This window comes from Bombus vancouverensis, chromosome 6 (genome assembly GCF_051014615.1).
Source record: "Bombus vancouverensis nearcticus chromosome 6, iyBomVanc1_principal, whole genome shotgun sequence".
NCBI lineage: Eukaryota > Metazoa > Arthropoda > Insecta > Hymenoptera > Apidae > Bombus > Bombus vancouverensis.
The window spans coordinates 16,757,086-16,778,276 of record NC_134916.1 but is presented as its reverse complement, the minus strand read 5'-3'; the positions used below and the strand labels follow the sequence as shown (position 1 = coordinate 16,778,276).

General features: G+C 40.5%; 1 protein-coding gene across 3 annotated transcripts in view; it reads right to left on the bottom strand.

Moving 5' to 3' along the window:
• LOC117157691 (uncharacterized) overlaps positions 1-21,191 on the bottom strand; it is a 125,560-nt gene that overhangs the window by 73,085 nt on the left and 31,284 nt on the right. For 2 of the 3 annotated variants that reach the window (XM_076619165.1, XM_033335908.2), the window contains one exon: positions 9,332-20,102. The exons of the other annotated variant lie outside the window; for it this stretch is intronic. In XM_076619165.1, the coding sequence (XP_076475280.1) occupies positions 19,923-20,102 (180 nt within the window). In that variant the 3' untranslated portion in view covers positions 9,332-19,922. Of the gene's footprint in view, positions 1-9,331; positions 20,103-21,191 lie in introns of those variants that run through there. 3 annotated transcript variants of the gene reach the window in all.

Below are 21,191 nucleotides of genomic sequence, written 5' to 3'. Positions count from 1 at the left end.
ATTTCTACGTTCTCTATGTCTAATTTAATATCTCCGATAATTTGAAGTAAACAAGTAAAAGCAGTACATGAGGCATCCAACTTTCGTAATTTTTATCATCAGATTTTATCGTCGTTGTTTGATAATGAATATCCCAGATCGGAAGATTCATCAAATTTTCTATGACACATTTCCTTTTAATCTTCGTGAATCTTTATCTTCGCTAACGACATCGGAATATCTATAAAACGAATTGCAAACGATCAACGATTTTTCTACCCGCCACGCCGCGCCGGAAGATCGCTCGGCAGCCTTGACCAACGATGAGCAAACAGAGTGCAGCGGGTTATTCATGCCTGCCGGTCTTTCGCAGCTGTGCCAATGTTCGTTGATAGACCGTGAAGAGTTATATTACTGTGTTATGCAACGATCATTGCGTGACACGATTATCATACCTCGTTCCTTTTTCTCCTTTTTTCTCGTTTCTCGATCGAACGCATCCAACAACAATTTTTTACCTCCAACGTTTCCATTTTCATCTACCAATTGCTTCAGGTCAGAGCTCTTCGGGCGAAATAACAATCGGACGCGTTCACGCGAAAGTATGCTGTCAACGATTTATGGAGTGTTGTGGCAATAATGAAAACAACTGTAAAGCTGTTTTTGCCAGGGAAACACGCTCGAAGCGATCCGATCTTTTATTTATTCGCAAGGTAACGCGTTTGAATGACGCAACGAACAGAGAAAATGGTTTTGTCGCTAATGGTGACATGTACATACTTAAGACGCAACGAAATGCCACTTCTTTGAAATACGTCGAGGATTTAATACGAATGTTAATAATAGTAGTATCCAAGGAATGGCCAAGATTGATGGTAAACGGTGGGTAATGTCTGGCTAGTAGCGAGATAAACCAAGGAGCGTGGATGCTCGATATCTCACGTACTTATGGCCATCGTTTCATAACGCTCTATGAATCACTACAGATTGACGGTCGGCTTTTGATAAGAGCGAGCCGTATCGCGACTCTTTATTACACTTTTTCCTTTCTTTCACCTGAAAGAGATACGTTATAAAATCTCGTATAAACCATCAAGGCTTTAAAAGCTTTTAACTTCAAAATATAATTTACAATATAGGTATAAAATCTCTCTGGAATATAATCGATCAAACTATGTACCAACTCTCTATACGATTCTTCGAAACAACAATTTTTTCCTACGCTCGTATTACTTCCCCTATTTACACAGAAAGAAACCCTCCGTGCTAACCTTCATTTCACGTTACCAATACATCTGGTTGATTGTTTCCGATCGATTGAAATTTCTTTTCCTTCAAAAAGCACACGATTCTTCGCAAAGAAAAGTCCTTTACCAATTTTGGCGTCATCTCCCCTATTTGCACAAACCGAATGGAATGCCTATTAGAATTTTCTTCTCGATAAATCAATATATTAAATCAATTATTCCCAACTGTACATGATACACAAAAAGCAAACATCCTTTACTACCCTCTCGTCATTTCCCTCGAAATAACCAAATACCGTATCAACGTTTCAAAAAATTCAATACATTAAATCGATTAAAATTGTTTTCCCTCTAAAAAGTATACAATTCTGTAGACAATTTCTTAATAGAAAAATAACTCCCCCTGCGTTATCGCCCCTATGTGGCCTCAAAATATTCGATCGTCGATTCAAACCATCTTTTCAACGACTAATACATTAGATCGATTAGAAACAATCGAAAGGCAAAGAAACAGCACTTTAGAGAAGCAAATTCTACCCCATGAATCAACACCACCCACATGTTTCTCGACAGCCCTCTCGGCTCGCTCCAGCCGTTATAAATCATCCCCCGGTGCCGTGGTCGGTCTCGTGACGCGATATTCGGGCCATTTGGTCGTCGATCGACGGGGAAACGGCCTCGAGAGAAGTCGAGACTCCGATACGCGTTTCGAGAGCACCGGCGCGGCGCGGCGCGGTGCACAGGTGTGACTCGCGCTGGCACGCGCGTGTCTCTCTGTTTACGCTCGCTTCGTATCGCGCTAGACTGCCTGTCGCCACGGCTTTATCGCCTTTTTCTCCGGCCCCTGCTGCCTCGCGACGACTATCGTCGCGGCACTCGCCCGATAATGTGATTCATTCCGCTTTGCTCGCTGTAAATCAACTAGTTACGTCGCCGCGAAAAAGTTCAGCGACCAGAGTTTCGATGCGGAACCGCTTCTTATTTCGTGATAGCGATTCGTGAATTTTTTATTAGCGTAGCTGGATTTTCTGGGTCTCTCGAGGGGTTGTTTTTGTAGAAAAACAAGCGGAAAGTTTTCAACGAGTTTTTGGCAATGGCGCGAAGTAGATAGGAAATTGATCAGAGCGATGGATTGGTTTGAAATAGCGTGAAATACAACGACGACTCGATGGATGGATTAGAAAGGGGAAAATAGTTATTTCTTTAGATTCGTATTCAAAATTATGTGGTTTTCATAGTTTCTGGTTTGGGAAGCATTCTTCGTTTATCAATTGCCAAGACACAATGCACTGCATGAAAGTAGAGAAAACGGTCGTTACAAAGAACAGATACATTTATCGTTTAATTAATCATTAACTCGTTAAGAATCGGAAATATGAAAGCGTTAAGAGCAAACTGTAATCTATTCTTATTTTTCCTATTGCAAAATCGAGCAAGTGATACATATATTATGACTCTACATAATTTTTCCCTCGAACATAAAAATATCTTATCTGAAGAGATTGAATTACCATGTTCAAATGATGTTCAGATGTTCAAATCTGGTAATTGATGGGATCGTTCGACGATTCTGTGAAATTTGTTAACGTGCAAAGTGAATCACAAATACCCTTCGCGGAAATTTGTCTGAGAACCTTCTGCGACGAGAGAAAATCGATATTTTATCAAAAGCTCGATAACTATCCACCGCGTACATATTTTCTACTCCATTTACCATACTCAAAGACACGTAGATACTTGCGCGCGTCTAAAATTCATATGACTCACGAAACGATGTTATCTCGTTGCGTATTTCATACATTCTTTTCCCATGATTCGATTATTCTTATCGATCCCTTTTTAATAAACGCATCTATACAAAATTTGATTTTTCTAGAATATGTTGACTTTTGTTACCGTACGCGTATGTTTCTAGAAATTGTAGCGGGTTATGAGTAATGAGCGCAATAGTAGCAAATAGACGCGCAATTGAGTAAAGATCAAAGTTAATCCCACGATCCCGAGGTGTCTTTATCGACCGACTTACTCACGCCGTTATATTTTAACGTTACGGCACGTTCACCACCTTGAATCACTGCTCGTGCGTGACCGAGTTTTCCGCTTCGTGATTGAAACCGTCTCCACCTGACGTCTGCAGAAACCAGACAATGAGACGCGCTTTATGTAAACAGTTTAGATAAAACGTGGCTTTATTGTTTGCTCGAAGAAGCGTACAACGTTTATCCGGGATAAGAAATGGCAAAAGTGAACAAGACGTCACGTTTATTTACGCGTTACAGCGTGTATCTTATTTGTTTGAAATAAATATAGAACACGCATAACATTTGAGACGAGGAAGCTACAGATAAATATAAACGCTAATAGAAAAATCTGTTTGCTTGCAAACATTAGAACGCGTTATTATACGCGTGTATAAAAGCGTGTAAATTTATACAGGGTGGTTGGTAACTGGTGGTACAAACGGAAAGGGGTGATTCTACGCGAAAAAAGAAGTCGAAAATATAGAATAAAATTTTTTTTATTTTTTTTTAATTTTTTTAAAAGCTACAGTGAGATCCGTTATAACGAGACGTGATAAAGCGCACGCGTATCGAGCGAAAATTCAAAGTCGATTTTCTCGAAAACAGAGCCTCGAACGAAAAATTTTTATTCTATATCTTCGACTTCTTTTTTCGCGTAGAATCACCCCCCTTTCCGCTTGTACCACCAGTTACCAACCACCCTGTATATCAAAATCTTTCTTACATTCTCCGTAATTGTTGTAATTAATTACTTTTGAAAAAAAAATCACGAATATGAAATATGATATTTTATTTTAAACTTGATTTCTTGTTAACGCAGAAACGTCTGAAACTTCTAATGATTTATACGATAAAACGATAATATTCTCTAACATCATCTTTATAATGAATCTTTTATTTTATTTCTCAATTTTATGTCCCAAGTCTATAGCAAAAGAAATTATTGAAACGTTTCCAGGGAACATGCTGGCATTAATTATCTGGAATACGAGAAATCGAGGATGAACACGTTTCTTCAGTTCGTTAGCTCGGAAAACTCTGGTCGCGAGAGAAACAAAACAGAAAAATAATGTTTTAACATACGCGAACTTCTCTCGCAACTTTGCAAACAGTGTCCTACCACGTCGGAGAAATAGAGCCACGTACGGGAAAGCGCTAAATCTTAATAATTATCGCTCGACTAACTACTTCTTTAAACAGTACGCAACCGAACAGTACGATATCGCATCTTAATTCTCGCAGAGTTTAAGACCGTTTCAACCCTCCAGTACCAGTCTTCATACCCGTTCATCACTTTCTTCAACGTTCCCACGAACAAGGAACAAGAACGAAACAGAACAACGTATTTTTACTTCACAGTTGATACCTGAATTTACCTTTCACCTGGTCATATTTAGCGGCGGAAATTATTTTACGATTTCAAAACGAAAACTCATCGATCAGTCCGTTTCTTCTTATGCATACGATCATAAAAAATAGGGTACGGATTTTAATCAATTTTTCGTTACTCAGGATGAAACGTTGAAAAGATCAAATATTGGGTTGACAATTAAGTGATTGTGGATTTTTTCATTATCATCTAATGACAAAAGTAAGAGAGAGAGAGAGAGATATTTGAATCAACTAACTAACTGACATCTAAGCATTTTTATCCTTGACTCGATGTGACTCAAATAATTCTACCATAGAGGGGAATACCAATGAATATACAGATCGAATAAGAGTATTGCAGTATTAGGGAAAAACCCTGGAGAAAATCTCGATGCACTATAGGTACTATAGGTAAAGAACAACAAAAGTGGCGACAGGCCAGGGAAAGATGGAGAATCTCGGTGGGCCTATAGCCGTGGCCCTCTACGACACGGGATAATTAAAAAGATGTACTTGACCATGTGTCATCCACATCTGTGTGCGTGCTAAGAATATCAATACCGTGGTACAAAAGGTAACTACAAGTCAGTTGCGAGTAGAGTTGTAAGAATTGTTAGAAAGGAAGCAGAATTGCGGAATTTGCGTCACGTTAAATAACCATAGTTTCCTGTTTATATCAATAATAAATAACTTTGTAGAGATGATTAACCAGAGAGTGGAATTTCTACGATATTACCAAGTGATCGAGACCAAATCGCCGGCTGTCTCGTACGAACTCTGACCACCTGAATTTCCTTCAACATTGTTGAAGTGGGTTTCACTTCAAGGAAAACTCCACATCTTCTCTAATGTTTAGTTTTCTTAGTCCTCGAAGCCACTGAGTATTGTTTAGCACTAAATCAATTTGAAGAGTCTCTCAGCCTCGTAGCCTTTTCTAGGAACATGCCTTGCACAGATGGTGCAGCAGGGTACAGACAGGCCAGTTTTTCGTAATTATATAAATACCCATAGGCCCATGGCTTCAGAGCTGTTTCGTAAAGTAACGCTACCAGCGTACGGATCTGGTCTAGCATACACATTGTACTTATACTTAAACTTATTTAAATATTATACGTTTCTATTATACATTCATCCACGCATTTTCTCTCTCTATTCCGAGATAGATAAACCTAAACAAACATTTCCACCAAGCAGAAGAAGATACAAAAAATGAAAGAGAAATAAAAGGAATCTCGACTGTATCCATCAATCCCATTCATCATTCTCCTTGACATTTCCAGAGAAGAGAAAAGATTAAAGAAGAAAGAAATGTAAAAGAGATAGAGAAACTTAATGATATCACAAGGGAAGGCCAATAGAACACAGGTGTAAAAAAGGGAAGGTTCTCCCACGCGAGTCAACGAGGCGGGCGACGTTCAGGTTGCGCGAGGAGCGGAACAATTAACACGACGCGGGTCCCATTCTTAAATTCCAAGCCGTCGAACCGAGCAGGCCTCATTTTCCACTTGGCTCGTCACCGCAATTCGCGACCAGTCCGCTTAATATCCGCGACGCGCTCGTCCACGGACAATACCATGCATGTACCATTGCGCGCGTCCATAATTCACGGGCCAGAGGGTCGCCGATAAAGGGCTAACCGAGGCCGCTAACGCCTGACACGCGTCCCCTTTTGTACGTTGTACGACCATTGTTTCTTCCGTGTGCCCGTGGCGGGCAAAGAAACCGCGAACAGACCGGATCCGCTTCATTTCGCCCGCGAATTTCCGCGACGCGAACGAGGGTTAAAGAGAGGGTGAGAACTGTAGCGATAGACACGGCCGCGTGCGCTCAATGGGCCCTCGATTTAATTTCTGCCCGCCGATGATTATTCTGTGGACGGATTACGCGTTATTGCGTGTTCCATTTACACCGACTATTATATCGTGGGTTTTAAAATACCGTGGTTCGCGTTGTTGTTAATAACGATCATCGGTGATCATCGAGACACTTGGGGTTGGTGGTTGAACGATACTAATCTATGTTGCGCGTGTAATGTCGAGTCTGTGTAACGTGCTTCTTTTTCTGGGCGATTGAAATGTGACGGTTTAGGTTTTTATTTGTTGTAGTGGAGAAAGGTGCCGATGGATTGGGAAGATTTTTAGAGGAAATTTAATGAGCTTCCTGTATGCGAGTAATATTACAGGAGAGGATAGTCCAAATAATAATAGAAACAATGAAAGAAATACATGTTTTAGTTTAAAAAGAATTGCGTATATATAGTAACTGTGTATATAAATGAGTTATTATATTTGTAAGAAACATGTAACTTTTAAAAGAATATAATCCTTGAAAGATACTCTGCTTCGAGTCCCTTCATCCCGTTCTACAACCATTTTTTAAATTATAAGCAGAAAACCGTGGCTATCGTCAGCGTTGCATAATTTATCCTATGTACAGTTAAACTTTTTACAGAAAAGAAAAAACATGTTTTACTTACCCTCGTTTTTACTCGTAACTTTCGTGAAAATACAAAAATATCGATCACTCGAACAGCATAACTCTCACCGTATCAAAATCATAGCTTTGATACCCTTTCATCTCTCTCTGCACGAATCGTTATCCAGCAATTAGAAACCACTTCGTCTCCCCTATATTTCGAGACAATCCTGGTTTTTACACGATGCAGGACAAGGCAATCGCGATGCTGTCATCCGACGATCGTGTTCGTTCCTCGCGCGGAAACACCAAGCGGAAATCGTCGCCCCCGCGATATGGGAGGTGGCAGACGGCAAAAAAAAAAAAAGAAAAAAACACACACACACAGATCCATGGGATAAATATGAAGGGAGATTCGCGCGGGATCAAACTGGTCCGCGAATGTATGCAAATAGAAATGTAATCTGGTGTCAGCGGCGCGACCAATAATGTCAATCAAACGCACTGGTGGCCGAAAGCCAACAATGGGGAATTGGCGAGCGAGTATATGGCCCAGAGCGAATATGCAGTATGTAAATGTTGTCATATCAATGGGGATCTGCATATGGATGCATGCCAGATATACCGTGGCTAGCCGGTGACACGCGCGCTTTGGCGACATGTGCACTTGGTTTAACCCGTCCTCGGACCCTTCCCATTTCTGCTCGTCATCCTTCGCGTCCTCCTACTGCCACCCACTCCGCCACCCTGCATATCTTCCATCCCACTTTTACTTTTCACGCGAATTATGCTCGCTAACACCGGTTATCCCGCAATTTTGACGATCGAAGGGGTTGTTGCATTAATAAGAAAATGCCCATTTGCCAATAATGCAAACCAATAAAAATCAATTGAAAATCAAATCGCTTTTTCGTGCTTAAATAAATTCATAGTTCCAACTAATTTCCATCTGGAATTACTGTATTATTAAATAAATAGAGGAATAAGAGAAGAATCGGAGGATTTCACGAAGATAAGGGAAAAGCGAAGAAAAGAAAAGGAATAAGAAAGACGGGTACAATGAACGGTAAGGCACAGTTTCAGTCGATTAATCCCAAAGTGACAGTTATATTATTATTTTCCGCTGTCCATCATTCGTCAGCCGCACAGTCGACCATCGCAAATCTTCCAATAGAAGTATCTTACCTGTTCCCATCAGTTCTGATCTACGTCGACGGTTTGATAGGACCAATTTGTTCTTATTAACGCGACTCGATGCATTATACGTAGCTCTCACTGGCAGCTTCTAATCTACGAGCACGCGACAACGTCTTACGACCACCACGAGACCCGGACAGAACGTCGGGGGTTGATTGGTTTGCGGTCACATCCGTTAGTAATGAGGTTCGCAGATGGCACGTCTCAGGAAACCCATTAGGCCGATTCTAAACACCGGAACTGGTTGCCATGCTGATCGATACGGATTAAACGGACTGGCTACCCTCTGGGGGCGGTCAAAGATTATCGAAATAAATTATTGATAGACCGCCGATCTTCGTAATCGAATGTCACGGCGATCTTAGTCGACCTTAGAACGATTAACATCGTTCTTCGGGTCGTTGTCCGTTTCTGGTTCGCGTTTGGAGAATGCCATTCATGCGAACGATGGCCGATCGATCTATGAGTAACGTTCGTTAATCGAACAAGCGTAAATTTTTATTAGAAACAAAAGTTTCGATGTCAATGTTTGCTTTGAAAATTATCGAGTGATTCATTTTATCGAAGCTTGACAGTTTTTAGATCGTCAGTACACGATAACGATCCTCTTAGCGATAGAACTACTATATTCGATTAGGAGTTACGTTTGATTACGATTCGATTGGAATTAGATCGGTGATAATCGCGCAAGCTTCCTTACTGTTAAGTAATTACGTGTAATAGGTAGGTTTATCGATTTTCATCTATATTGGATATAATCTCTGATAATTTCTAAGTAGAGAATTCCATGTTAAGATACGAAGGTGAGGTTTAAATTTCGCACAGACCGATACGTTATCTGTCGTAATCCTTTTTGAAGATCTCTAGTATTTCGTGTCTATCTCTAGTACAGTACCTCTAGTATTTTGTGTCTATCTCTAGTACAGTACCTCTAGTATTTCGTGTCTATCTCTAGTATAGTATCCCTAGTACTTCGAGAGATTTGCGCTTAACTCGATGCTTTTCTTCTATGTCTTACGATTTACTTATCTTCTACGTAATATGCTGAAAGAAGAACGAAAAGAAGGGAACGGTGTGGGAAGGGAAAATGAGAAATCGAACTGCGCTCGAAGAATCACCCGAACGTCTCCATATACATTCGGTGTTCACATTTATTCAATAAAATAAAAAAAATATCAAGTACAGTAATAATACGGCGACACATAATGACACCGCCGCAATCGACATTTCATAACATTATGATATATCAATAACTATAAAAGTGAAAAAATCTGTACAATGAAAGACACGCGGGTAGCGAAGAGATGCCCCCGTCCCTTTGCGAACTCCCAATGGTCGACGCTACACCACACGAAGAGCGTCGATCTGTGTGCGTGCGTGCGTGCGTGTTCCTGTGTGTATCCACGTACACATATCTTGCAATACCGGAGAAAAAAAACGAAGAGAAGACAAAATAAAAAAGAAAGAAAGGACGAAAGAGGAGCAAACGCGAGAGAAAGAAGGGAGCGAGAAGCGTCGCGACGTCTTCGGGGCGATGCGTCGACCGGCGATCGGGCAGCGGACGCGAGAACAATTGTAAAAGTAACGACTATGGGGAGTGAATAATTATACAATATTAAGATTATAGAATAATAATAATAATAATAATAATATTAATAATATTAATAATAATATTCAGATAATAATTCAATCATGTATAATAGGTAATAATAATACATTCTCGTAGCACTTAAAATCCTACTCAAATAAAATTAATAACATAAAAAAATTGTCATAAACTAAAATCAAAAGTAATCAATAACGTAGTTATGTAGTGACTTAAATAACACAGCATCGTATGATCGGGCTTCGGCTTGCTCATTCCTCGTTGATTTCTTGATATTGGTGCTCGGTTTGAATTTTTCTCAATAAAAAGCGATATAGAAGATATCGTTTCTCTATTTTAGTCGAGGAAAAGATCCAAGTGGTCAACGATGAATGGGCAAACTCGTGGCCGTACTTTCGTGTAAAGGAGTAAAGAATCTCGACGGAAACGAAGGAAGGAAAGTGAAGAGCGAGAGAAGCGCGACAAAAAGAAGAAACAGAGATCGAGAACGCAAGAATAGAGAAGTGAAATGTCGCGGCGTTTGTTTACGCGCTCTCCAAAGGGATGCGTAAGATTCGTAGAATACGGCGCATTCCTTTCCTTTTTCTTTCTTGTTCTCTTTTCTTTATCGAGAAATCGATGAAACGATCGGACCGTATGATCTTTCGATTTCTCGTTTCGCTCGAATAATCATTTAAGAGAAGACCAAAGAAGAAACAAGTTAAAAAAAAAAAAGAAAAATGAGTGAGAAGAGGGTATGGAAACGAAAATAGGATAAGAGAAACGTAATGAGAGGCAGGAGTGAAGTAGAAAAGTAAAAAGAACAGAGAGAAAAGGAAAAAAAAAGAATTGGAAGAAAACAAAAAATAAATTAACGGTAGGTACCGCGCTTTTCTCACTTACGCGTGATATAAGGGGGGCCTGTTACATAATACGATATTTTACGCTTGTAAATAACATATCACGTTGACCGCCGTACGTCTTCCGTCCAATCACTCGCATCGGGACAGTCGTTAAGCGAAAACACAAAAACTCCTAAAAAGGAAAGAGAGAAAGAAGTTCTCCTCTTACACACACGTTTACGGAGTTACAAGTTATACAGAGTACAGAGTAGAAAAATTTGTGTTTGTTTGTTTCTTTCATATTCTTTTGTCTCTCTTCTTTTCCTGCCTTTCTTTATCTTTATTCTCATTTTTTATTCGTTTTTTTTTTCTTTTGTTTGTTTTGTTCTAAGCACCTCAAGCGTTATGCAACGGCTCGCATCGTTATCCCTCTCCTTCATTTATTTGGTCGCTTCTTTGGATTGGTCAGCTGGACGAAATTTCGTTTCAAAATATATATATATATATTTCTTTCCCGCGTTTCGCAATGAAACGTTTTCGCGCGCAAAACACTTCTACTATACGCATCTAAGCATATACAATATATATATTATATATATTATATATATATATTTCTCTCTGTTGTCTTTCGTTCGCTGTTTCGCTGCTTTCGTTTCTTTCTCCCCGCGTTCCCTTTCTCATTCTTTCTTTGGCGCGTGCACGCGAAAGAAAATCGTCTTCGTTCGTCCGAGCCAAGCGAGAGAACCCAGGAACGATCGAGGAACGACCGTTTTTCCTCTTCACGTTTCTCGCTTCTTCGCCTATCTCGAGCAGTGGGGGAAAAAGAAGGAAAGTAGCAAAGGTGAACACGTTTTCTCCGAGTCCAGACTCTATCACAAGGTTGCTGCGAGCTTTACAAACGGCTTGAGAGTCGCCACGCCTCTTTTTATTCCTCTCTTCGTCCCCTTTATTCTCTTCTCGTACGTTTTTCTCGGCTCTCGTTTCGTTTCGTTTTCGCGGATTTTTCTCGACGTAGAAAGGCATCGCGAAACGCTTCGTTTCGCTCGCCTCGTTGTCTCTCTAACTTTCACGCAACTCTCATACGCACTCGCGAACGAGGGACCAGGGGAGAAAGATCGGTCCCTCCGCGTCTCGATCACACGTTTTCTAGCCCTTTCTCTCTCGCATATAGTGTTACGAACAGATCGCGGCGGTCTATATGGTCCACGGGACATTTGGCTACAGGTAACGTTATTACTCTTTTTTTTTCGTAATTTTTTTTTTTACTTTTGTTTGTTTTAGGTTTAATTAGGCGTTTAAGGGGTACGAACAATCATCGTCTTACGTTTAAGTGGGGCACATTCAATTACGATTACACACGGTCGGATATTACAGGCTAAGTATTATTATGTCTCTTAGACGTGACTCCATTGAAATCGAACGTTAGTTTTGTAGAATGAAAATCGTGTTGGAATTTTCATAATTAGACGAGAAGAACTTTGTTTCTTTTTCTTCTCTGTCGTTTATTTCCGTTGCATTTTCTGCATACCATACACAGAATAAATAGAAACTGATTTCTTGGCGGTACGAATAAAATGAAAATAACTGACAGGCGGTTTTGTGAGTCACTTCTAGAGGGAGAGAGAGAGAGAGAGAGAGAGAGAAAGAGAGACAGACAGACAGACAGACACAGACAGACAGACAGACAGATAGATAGATACCATTGATGAAGCGGAATCGCGAAATGGGCGAATATCGACACGACAAAATGGCAACGTGCTTCGCTTTTTAGGAGTTACAAAGAAATTCGCGGTGGCTAATTTGCCATGGTTGGCACCTGAAAAATACGCAACACGCATTATAAAAACGTTATTCTACGAGACTCGCGAGCTTTCGACCGCAAAAGATCGCCAAGTTTCGCAAAATCTTGAGTTCTCTTTCTTTCTCTTTTTCTTTTTATGGCAAACTTAAGGACAGTCTGAGCAAATGAAACATCTCCAATTCTCTCTTCCTTTCTTTTTTTCTTTTTTCCTTCTTTCACTTTCGCTCGATCACACGCGCGATTATGCAACACTTATGTCATTGTCTTTGTATACTCGTGTATGTGTATGTACGTGTATAGCTGTATACATGTCAGTATCCCCTAATTCCATTCATTATTTGCAATTCTCTCTTTTATTATTCTCTTCGTTAAATACGAGTACGCTTCGCGATCTCTCTCCTGTTTTCTTTGCAATTGAATCGGGGCCCGCTCGATAGCGATTCTCGGATTTTAGATAAAAATCGTTGGAAACATCGTAGGGCACACGAGCAACCCGAGAAAACCCCGGCTTAAATACTGGCGGGAGATTCAAGTTTTATATATCGTTCATGGTGCGCTACGTCGATAAGTAAGAAGAATCGGATGAAATCGAGCATTGTCTTGTTCGAGATTGAAGATCCTCGTCAAATAACGATATGTTCGATCTCGATCGACAAACATCGACGAAATTGAAAATTATCGCACGAACGAACGAAACGGAACCGGAATACCTTCGAAGAAAAGAAAAAAACGACAACACACACGCGAGTCAAAGTACAAAAGATACAAATAAACGGCAAATACAGAGGAAGAACAACAGATCTCCGTATCTTAGTTCGTTTTGTTAAGAAAAAAAAAAAGAAAAAAAAAGAAGAGAAAAGGACGAAATAAAACAAGAAATAGAAAAATCTCAATGACTGGTCCGAAAAAAGACTAGTCTATCATCTATTAAACACCGTGTTGTAACCTCGAAAGCTTACAGTTATCACGATGCGACTGGCGGTGGTTTGATACGCGCGATTAATTAACCATAATGAATGATCGATACAAGGATAAGCTCGCGGGCGTTTAATGGAGCGCGGAACGTACAGCGAAATAATCAATTTCCGTTGTGGTAAACCCAGCTTAGAATCATCGGGCGAGATCATTCACCGATTTACCCCGCAACGTACACTGTTTTTGATGATTTTCCACGCTTTCGTTTTTGCCCTCTTCGAGCGTCCCTTTGCTCGCCCGCTTCGTTCGTAGTAAAAAGTTCGGTGGCGCGATCAGGAAAGGGGAAGAGGAAGAAAAGACGGGGTGTCGATATCGTTTGATCCTGACGACGAAGATAAAAAGTAGAAAGAAGAGAGTCGATAAAGACGATAGAGAATAAAGCGAATAAAATTGCGAAGAAAATTAGAACGCGCCGGCCGTTCGTAGACCAGTTTGCTCATCTTCGAGCGCGCCACCGGGAGATCATTAGAAAGTTTCGTTTTACGATTAATGATTACGATTACGAGCTAACACGTACAAGAGGGAATTAATCTTTCGATTCACCAATTCATTTGGTTGAAACGAATTAAAAAAAAAAAAAAAAAAAAAGAGAAAAAGGAAAAAGCAGAGAGTAATAAAGAAGGATAGAATGTAGATGGAAATAGGAAAGAGAGCGAGACGAAAACGAAACGAAACGACGAAAAAAACAAAATACGAGAGGTATTGTAGGATGCTCTCGATCCCGATACGAGAATCGAACACGTTTTCTCCGCCCTTAAACGGGGTCATTCTCTCTCTTACTCCTGCGGAGGGTTAAGGGAATAATTGGGAAGGGGTGAAGGGAACGGGTACATTATAATATTCATACGATTATTCGTTACAATAATCAGATATTTCATTAATAATTACGAGATCACAGTGACGCTTTGACGCGCGGGGATCTCGGATAGGCGGGCTGCTTTTGTTCGACTTTAGCGATTTGGTTGGCCAGTTACTCGTTAGACTAACCTTTCTTTTTATCTTCGATCTGATCGAGCTGATTGATTTCTGTTTGAACTCTTTGGACTGTTTTCTTTCTTTTTTCTTTTTTGTGATTTTCTTCGATGATCCAGAAAATTATTGACTCGACTTATGAAGGGTTTATTTCTTTGTTTCTTCTGTCGACTAAAACACGGCTCTCGGCTAACATCAATCGAAGAAATCGGCCAGTGGTCCTCGAGTAAAATTTGTAACAACGAGGTCGAAAAGGAAGAAATTCGTAACACAGCCTGCCCCCCACGATCCACATAGTCACAGTTATAGCTTATATCTCAGCCTCGGCTGTCGTTCTCGGATTTTTATCAATCTCAAAGCAAAAAATCATCTCCTTCAAACGAGAAACACCTCCACATTTCTTTCTTCTTTCCGATTTTTTTTCCCCCTCAAAAATCCTTTCTTTTGTTTCTCAATCGTTCATTCTCTCTCCGGGCTCACCCTTTTGAGATACATCGCTACCACTATATTCTTTTATTTCGCACAATATGCCTCGAAATAGCATTTCGATAATAATATATATATCCAAATATACCATTTAAAATATATATATATATATTTATATATATAAGTGTTTTCCATTATAATATATATACTTTTATTCATGTTTATTTATATAATTAATACGTTCTCAATATGGCTGACTACTACGCTACGTAAAAATGCTTCTATTAAGGGGAGGAGGATTGTTGGCTTTTTTTACTGCTTTTCTAAAGCGTGGTGAAGTTGAAACCAAAACATGAAAAGGAAAGTAATACGAAATGAACAGACGGCGGGTGGAAAGGATACCGTAAAGAAAACGAATAAAAGACAAAAAAGTAGAGAACTAAAAAAAAAAAGGTTTAGGGGACAATAGCAAATCGTAGACAGTTATGGTACTTTACGGCCCCACGAACAAGCGGCTATGTACATGCGTTTTTTCTTATTTCCTGTGGTCGCGTTTAATCTTAATCCCATGTGCTTGATTGGCTTATCGTTTGCTCGACTGGTAGTAATAGCTTCTATTTCGTTTTACTAATCGCGTTTTCCTCGGTTTCTATTTTATCTCTTTAATTGTTTTCTTTTATTCTGACTCTTAAACCTACAACGGAGCTATGCTTTGCACAGGGCAAAAATTTGTTCGTGTTTTTCGGTGCTCTATTTCATTTTTTTCCCCCTTTGCGCGTTACGTTGGCTAACGTACGCGCAAAGAGGACATAGGCAAAAATAAAAAAATGAAAGAACGCAAACGGAAAGAGAGAGATTTCATTAAGTATAACCGCGGCGGTCTCAAAGGCCATCTCTGGGCGCTGATTTCACCGCGATAATGCAGGGAACGAACAGGAAGGGAAAGAAATATCTAATAAAAACGAAAAAATATTTTGCGTTTAACTACGTGCACACGACGTTCACGTTCAAACTCTACTTCCTTTTCCTTTGGTCGGAATGCTAATATAGAAAGGTTTCGCGAGCGCGATGAGAGCCCTGTTCGCCGGCTCCCTTCTCACGACGCCAATGGCAATTACTATCTTATTACATCACAATTGTACGACGATCCTGCTCACTCTCGTGTTTACCCCCTCCTCGGGTAAATAGAGAGGAGAGAAGAAAACTCGATCGACAAAGAACTTAAACAGATTCTAGAAAACAAAGTGAACGACGAGAAAACCGGAGACAAGTTTCTGCTGAACCTCTAACAGAGTTTAACTGCCATCGAACGAGGAGACGATTGGGGCAACACCGTGAAAAATCACGTCGAACAAAATGTCGTTCGAACTTCAAGCGATAATTATTCATCGAACTAACGGAACACGATTAAAGACTTAACCACCTGTCAAACATACTATCGCCAATTAATTCAACCAAAAGGAAGAACAAAAACGAACACACGTCGGACGAAATCGCAGGGTGGAACGAAAGAAATGGTCGGCTCAGCACAGAACTTGTGCTCCCCAGAAACATGTTCGATGATTTCTGGCGACGAGTAGTCAGTGAAAAATACGTTATATTAAATTACTATTTTTACGACGAGAACATCAAAAGACTCTAAGTAATCCGTCCGTCGAACTATTTCGAATTGGCCGGACGATGAACAGCAACGTTTTCCGTGAATACGTACTCGCGTTCACTTGGCTCACCTGTACACGACCAATCGAAATTCTTCCTCGGAGAATCAATCAAACAATCATTCTTCCTTTCTGCACGCTTTCTTTCTAAAGGGTGTTCCCTCTCTATGCAGTGGCGTGTCATTACTTTTCTCGTTTAGAGGGAAAAAATATACACGCTACCTCGAAGAAGCATTCAGGCAGAGCTGATGGCTTCTGTTACATCTCTGTGCACTCGTTCATTCATTCGATAAACGACACACACCTCTCACGCGCGTTTCATCATTAGGACGAATGGCAGTATTAATTATCTCGCGAGAAATACGATCAACGCGAATACTCGTACAATCTTATTTAGACTTATATGAATACGTTTTTATCTATAAATAAATACTACAATATCCTCTACACATTGGAATACTTTGATAGAGAACGTCACGAAACCTTATCTGTTATCTAAAGTGGAAGAAAAAATGGACAAACAAACAATAATAAAAAATAATATTAATAATAATAATAATATAATAATAATAATTGTAATAAAAATATTAATAATTATATGTATATTATACATAATTATATATATATGTATAATACATACATATGTATAATATGTATATAATTAAAAAAATCGATATATAAAAAAGGAAAAGTCTTTACTCGGGAGATAGAGACAAAGAGACAGATAGAACGGTCCACGGGAATACACTATCGTATCGACAGCCTTATGATGATTTTGGTTTCATCCCGTTCGAGACTCTCAGCACGAGGCCCGAAACAGGGATACTCTAACTATCCTTTAATTATAAATTCCACTTTTAGTTTAGTTAGAACGAACGTTCGCGCCAATTTTGGCGGGACGCGGCATGGAATCGCGAATATACGAGACAACCAAGACCTAAATACACGCTAATTAACGAGATCAAACAAAAAATGGTCGTTCAAAGAACACAGAATCGTAAAAATCTATGAATAACAAGATAGAAGAGGAAAATTAGAGCAGAAGAAAGGATAAGTGAAATAGAGCGAAGAGAATGAGATTGTTTAAAGAAATGGAAATGACGAGACGCGAGCGTCGATCGTCAAGAGAAAAGCGTAAACGTTACGGCGAAAGACACTGTGAGCAGAAGAAGAAGACGAAGAAGAAAATGGAGAAAAATATGTGGAATATGAAACGAAAGATAGTAGAGAAAGATAGAAAAAAATGACACACACAGGAGCAAAGGGTGAGAAATCCTTTGTCACGAGTGTCATGAAGGGCGTCCTTCGTGGAGGAGGGCGCCACTAAGAGCTAAGCTACCGGAGATCATTCGAAAACTGTCCACGGGACACGCAGCTAGCCAATTAAGATGCTGCGATCCTCGATCTATCGATTATCTACTTTAATTATTAAATGTTGACTTATTTACTGAATTTTAATTATTTTAGTTAAATCCTCTATACAATTAGAATACGTTGCTCCCCTCTTCACGTTACATGTCCTCGCCCGTTTCCCTACCAGCTCAATCGCGCATCTTATCTTTTCTTCTTCTCTTTATTCTCTTTGAGTTTTTCTTCTCATAGTATTATTTTTTTTTTTTTTTTGTTCTTTTACTTTTGGAATATACTGAGAGAGAGAGTTAGAGAGAAAGAGAGAGAGAAGCTCCCCTTGAAAATCTTTCTATGTACAGATGATTCGACCATCGCCATGAACGTCCAGCGATATCGATCTTAATCCACGGCCGTTCTTCTTCAAAAATCGTAATTAATCGACCCTTGAATCGATCAACTCCGAATACTTTAAATCATCTGAATCAAATTGTCGACAAATGTGACTTGGCAGACTTCTCTATCTTTTTGCCATCTTTTTCTCCTCGAGGATCATCGATCGCCCGCGGAACGACATGGCGCGGTATCATGATATCTCAGATAGAGTTCTGCCTTGCCTGTATCGGCTAGGTAACCGCGTTATCTACAAGCCACGTCAAAATACTTCCTACCGACGGGAACGGAACAGAGAAATGTCTTATGAGTAACGAGAAATTAAGCAAATGCATAATAAGAAAAAGAAAAAGAAAAAAAAAACACAGACGGAGAAGAGCAAAGTGAGATTGTACGGAGAAACGAAAATGTCCATGTCTACTCTGTTCCGTTCCCGTGATCACACTACTTTATTTAATTTTTTTTATTTTATATCCGTAATGAGATCAGCATTTGATTATTGGGTTAAGTCCTCTTTGGATCTCGTACTTAGCTCCCCGTCACCCTCACCAAGACCAGTGTTACAATGCGATCGTCACCTTCGCTATTCGTTCTATTCGAATATTATTTGTAAATTCACCCGGGAGAAATATATATATATAATATATATATATATATAATAATCAATATATATATATATGATAATATATATATAATAATCAATATATATATATATATGTATATATTTATATTATCTTCTTAACTTTCTACCATGCAATATAATCTGAAGGCGAACGATCGGCATGATCGAACGAACAGTCAGTGTTCGATAATACACGTCGATCGGTGCCGCGGGCGAGAATGCACCTGGGAGTCGATGTTGTATCCCGAGTCCATCGCGCGACGATCACGCGGAAGATGAACTCTCTCGAGCAAGATGATACTAACTATAGCTCTAAGTAACCGTGAGCTTGACCGATGTCGATGCGGAACATTAAAAAAAGAAAGAAAAAGACAAATCAAAAAGAACACAGACTCCGGGTGCGAGTCTTTGATCGTCGTCGAGGCAGAGTTACTCGAACGTACGCGACATCGGTCTCCTTTTTATATCGAATCATCGTCAAACAACAAACATCAGAGAAGTATGAAATGGTACTTGGCTTCAGATAACTCTGACTCCTTGACAAGTAACGAGTTGACAAGCTCCATCCTCGTCGTCCTCGTCATCCTCGTCGTCAATACCGCTATCTATACCTCCGTACTCGTCGAATTCTTCGACTTCCTCGTCCTCGTCCTCCTCATCCTCCGAGTATTCATCCTCGCTCGAAACATCACCATCGATAGGACGAGGGCGACATAGCATTAGTGCATTCTCGTCCGCGGAAGGCGATAGACACGCATACATAGAAAATAAATCGTACAAGATATCGCGTTGGATATTTCGGTAGGACGTCCAGCGGGAATCGTCCAAGCAGAGCCCTTCCTGTTGGTTACCTATCGGTCTTTCGACCTTCGAATGATCGATACCGGACGATGGTATCCGGACGCACGTGGTGCGTGTAACGGGCCAGGAAGGAACAGTTGCTGGTTTACCAAGTAGCGACACGTCGTACTGGCTGTCCCTGATGTGGCTGCAAGCTTGGGTAATCGTTCTTCGAGTTCTCGAAGCATCGTAGTCGTTTGTCGTGACGACGAAACGACAATTCTGTTGCGCCTATCGAAGGCGAGAGACCAACCTCCATCCGAGATACAGGGCCACCGTCGTCCACAAGGTCTCGCGGAGAGGAGCTGGGATAAGCAACGACAGGAAGCTGTCGGTGGATTCGCTCGAGTTGTTCGTGTTTGCGAAGCTTGGGTTCATCGCGCTCAGTCGAGACTTCTCGATCTCGGCGGCCTGTAACACAGCAGAGAAACGATCTGAGTATTCCATCAGATTTAGTTTTATCGCTGTATAGTTTGGTACAAGTACTATGTTGGTAGTGCTATATGTAACTTTCGCCTGTAAGATCCTAAAGTTATATAGATACAGTTTCGAAAACTGGTAGAAAGACGGAATAATAGTTAGCAATAAGCGAAAGGAAAAAAAATCGCTGCAATTAAGCCGACGCTTAGTACTACTGCATAGTAGTACTACTGCATAGTAGTACAGATTACAGAATTTGAGGAAGGAAGTAAGTTTAAGAAAGACACAACGTTCTCCGTAGAACCTCGATAAGAGGAACTCGACGAGCTGTCGTGTTTCTGTTGGAGCAAGAATCACAGGGAAATGGGGTGGGTCAAAGAAAGACGGGGTTCAGGCTAAGGCTCCTCTAATTGGGAGTGTCCTAATTGGACGGAATTACCGTCGATTCGACACTCCTTGCGGCTAAGCCTCCGGCGTAGAGAAAGCACCGCGCTCTTTTTATCGAGTTCTCTCTGCCTGATCCCTTCGAATTTACACGAGAAGACGAGAGACGCTCGGGGGGAACACGACGCCGCCGATTAAGGTCCACCGAGCTCCCTCGGGAATAGCGGCGCCACTTGCGCGAAACACAAATCGCGGCCAGGAGCGCATTAATACCGGTTAATTGTCAATTAATTTCCGCTTTGAAGAATTTCCACTGAGGAACAATTGGCCTGCGAAACTTTCCTCGCTTAAGAATCCGTGTCTCCCATCCCCCTAGACCCTTCTCGAACACAAAGGTCTTCGTTATAACTTGCACGGAACGCTTCATTATGCAATTAGTCATTAGGGGGTGAAATCAGCACGACAAAGGTTATCGATATTCTTCTAGCAATTCAATTCACTCTTTCTCCTTACGATCAATTGTTTCATCCAACGGAAATTTCGTTTTATTGAGATATTAATCACCTCGAGAGATCAGAGATTCGCGTCAAACTCTCTGGGTCTGATAAGCACCACGATAATATATCCCGCCAGCGATAATTCCGCTTTCTCCTGTATCTGCTGGGCGAATATTTGCCGGCCAGTGTATCTTCCCCA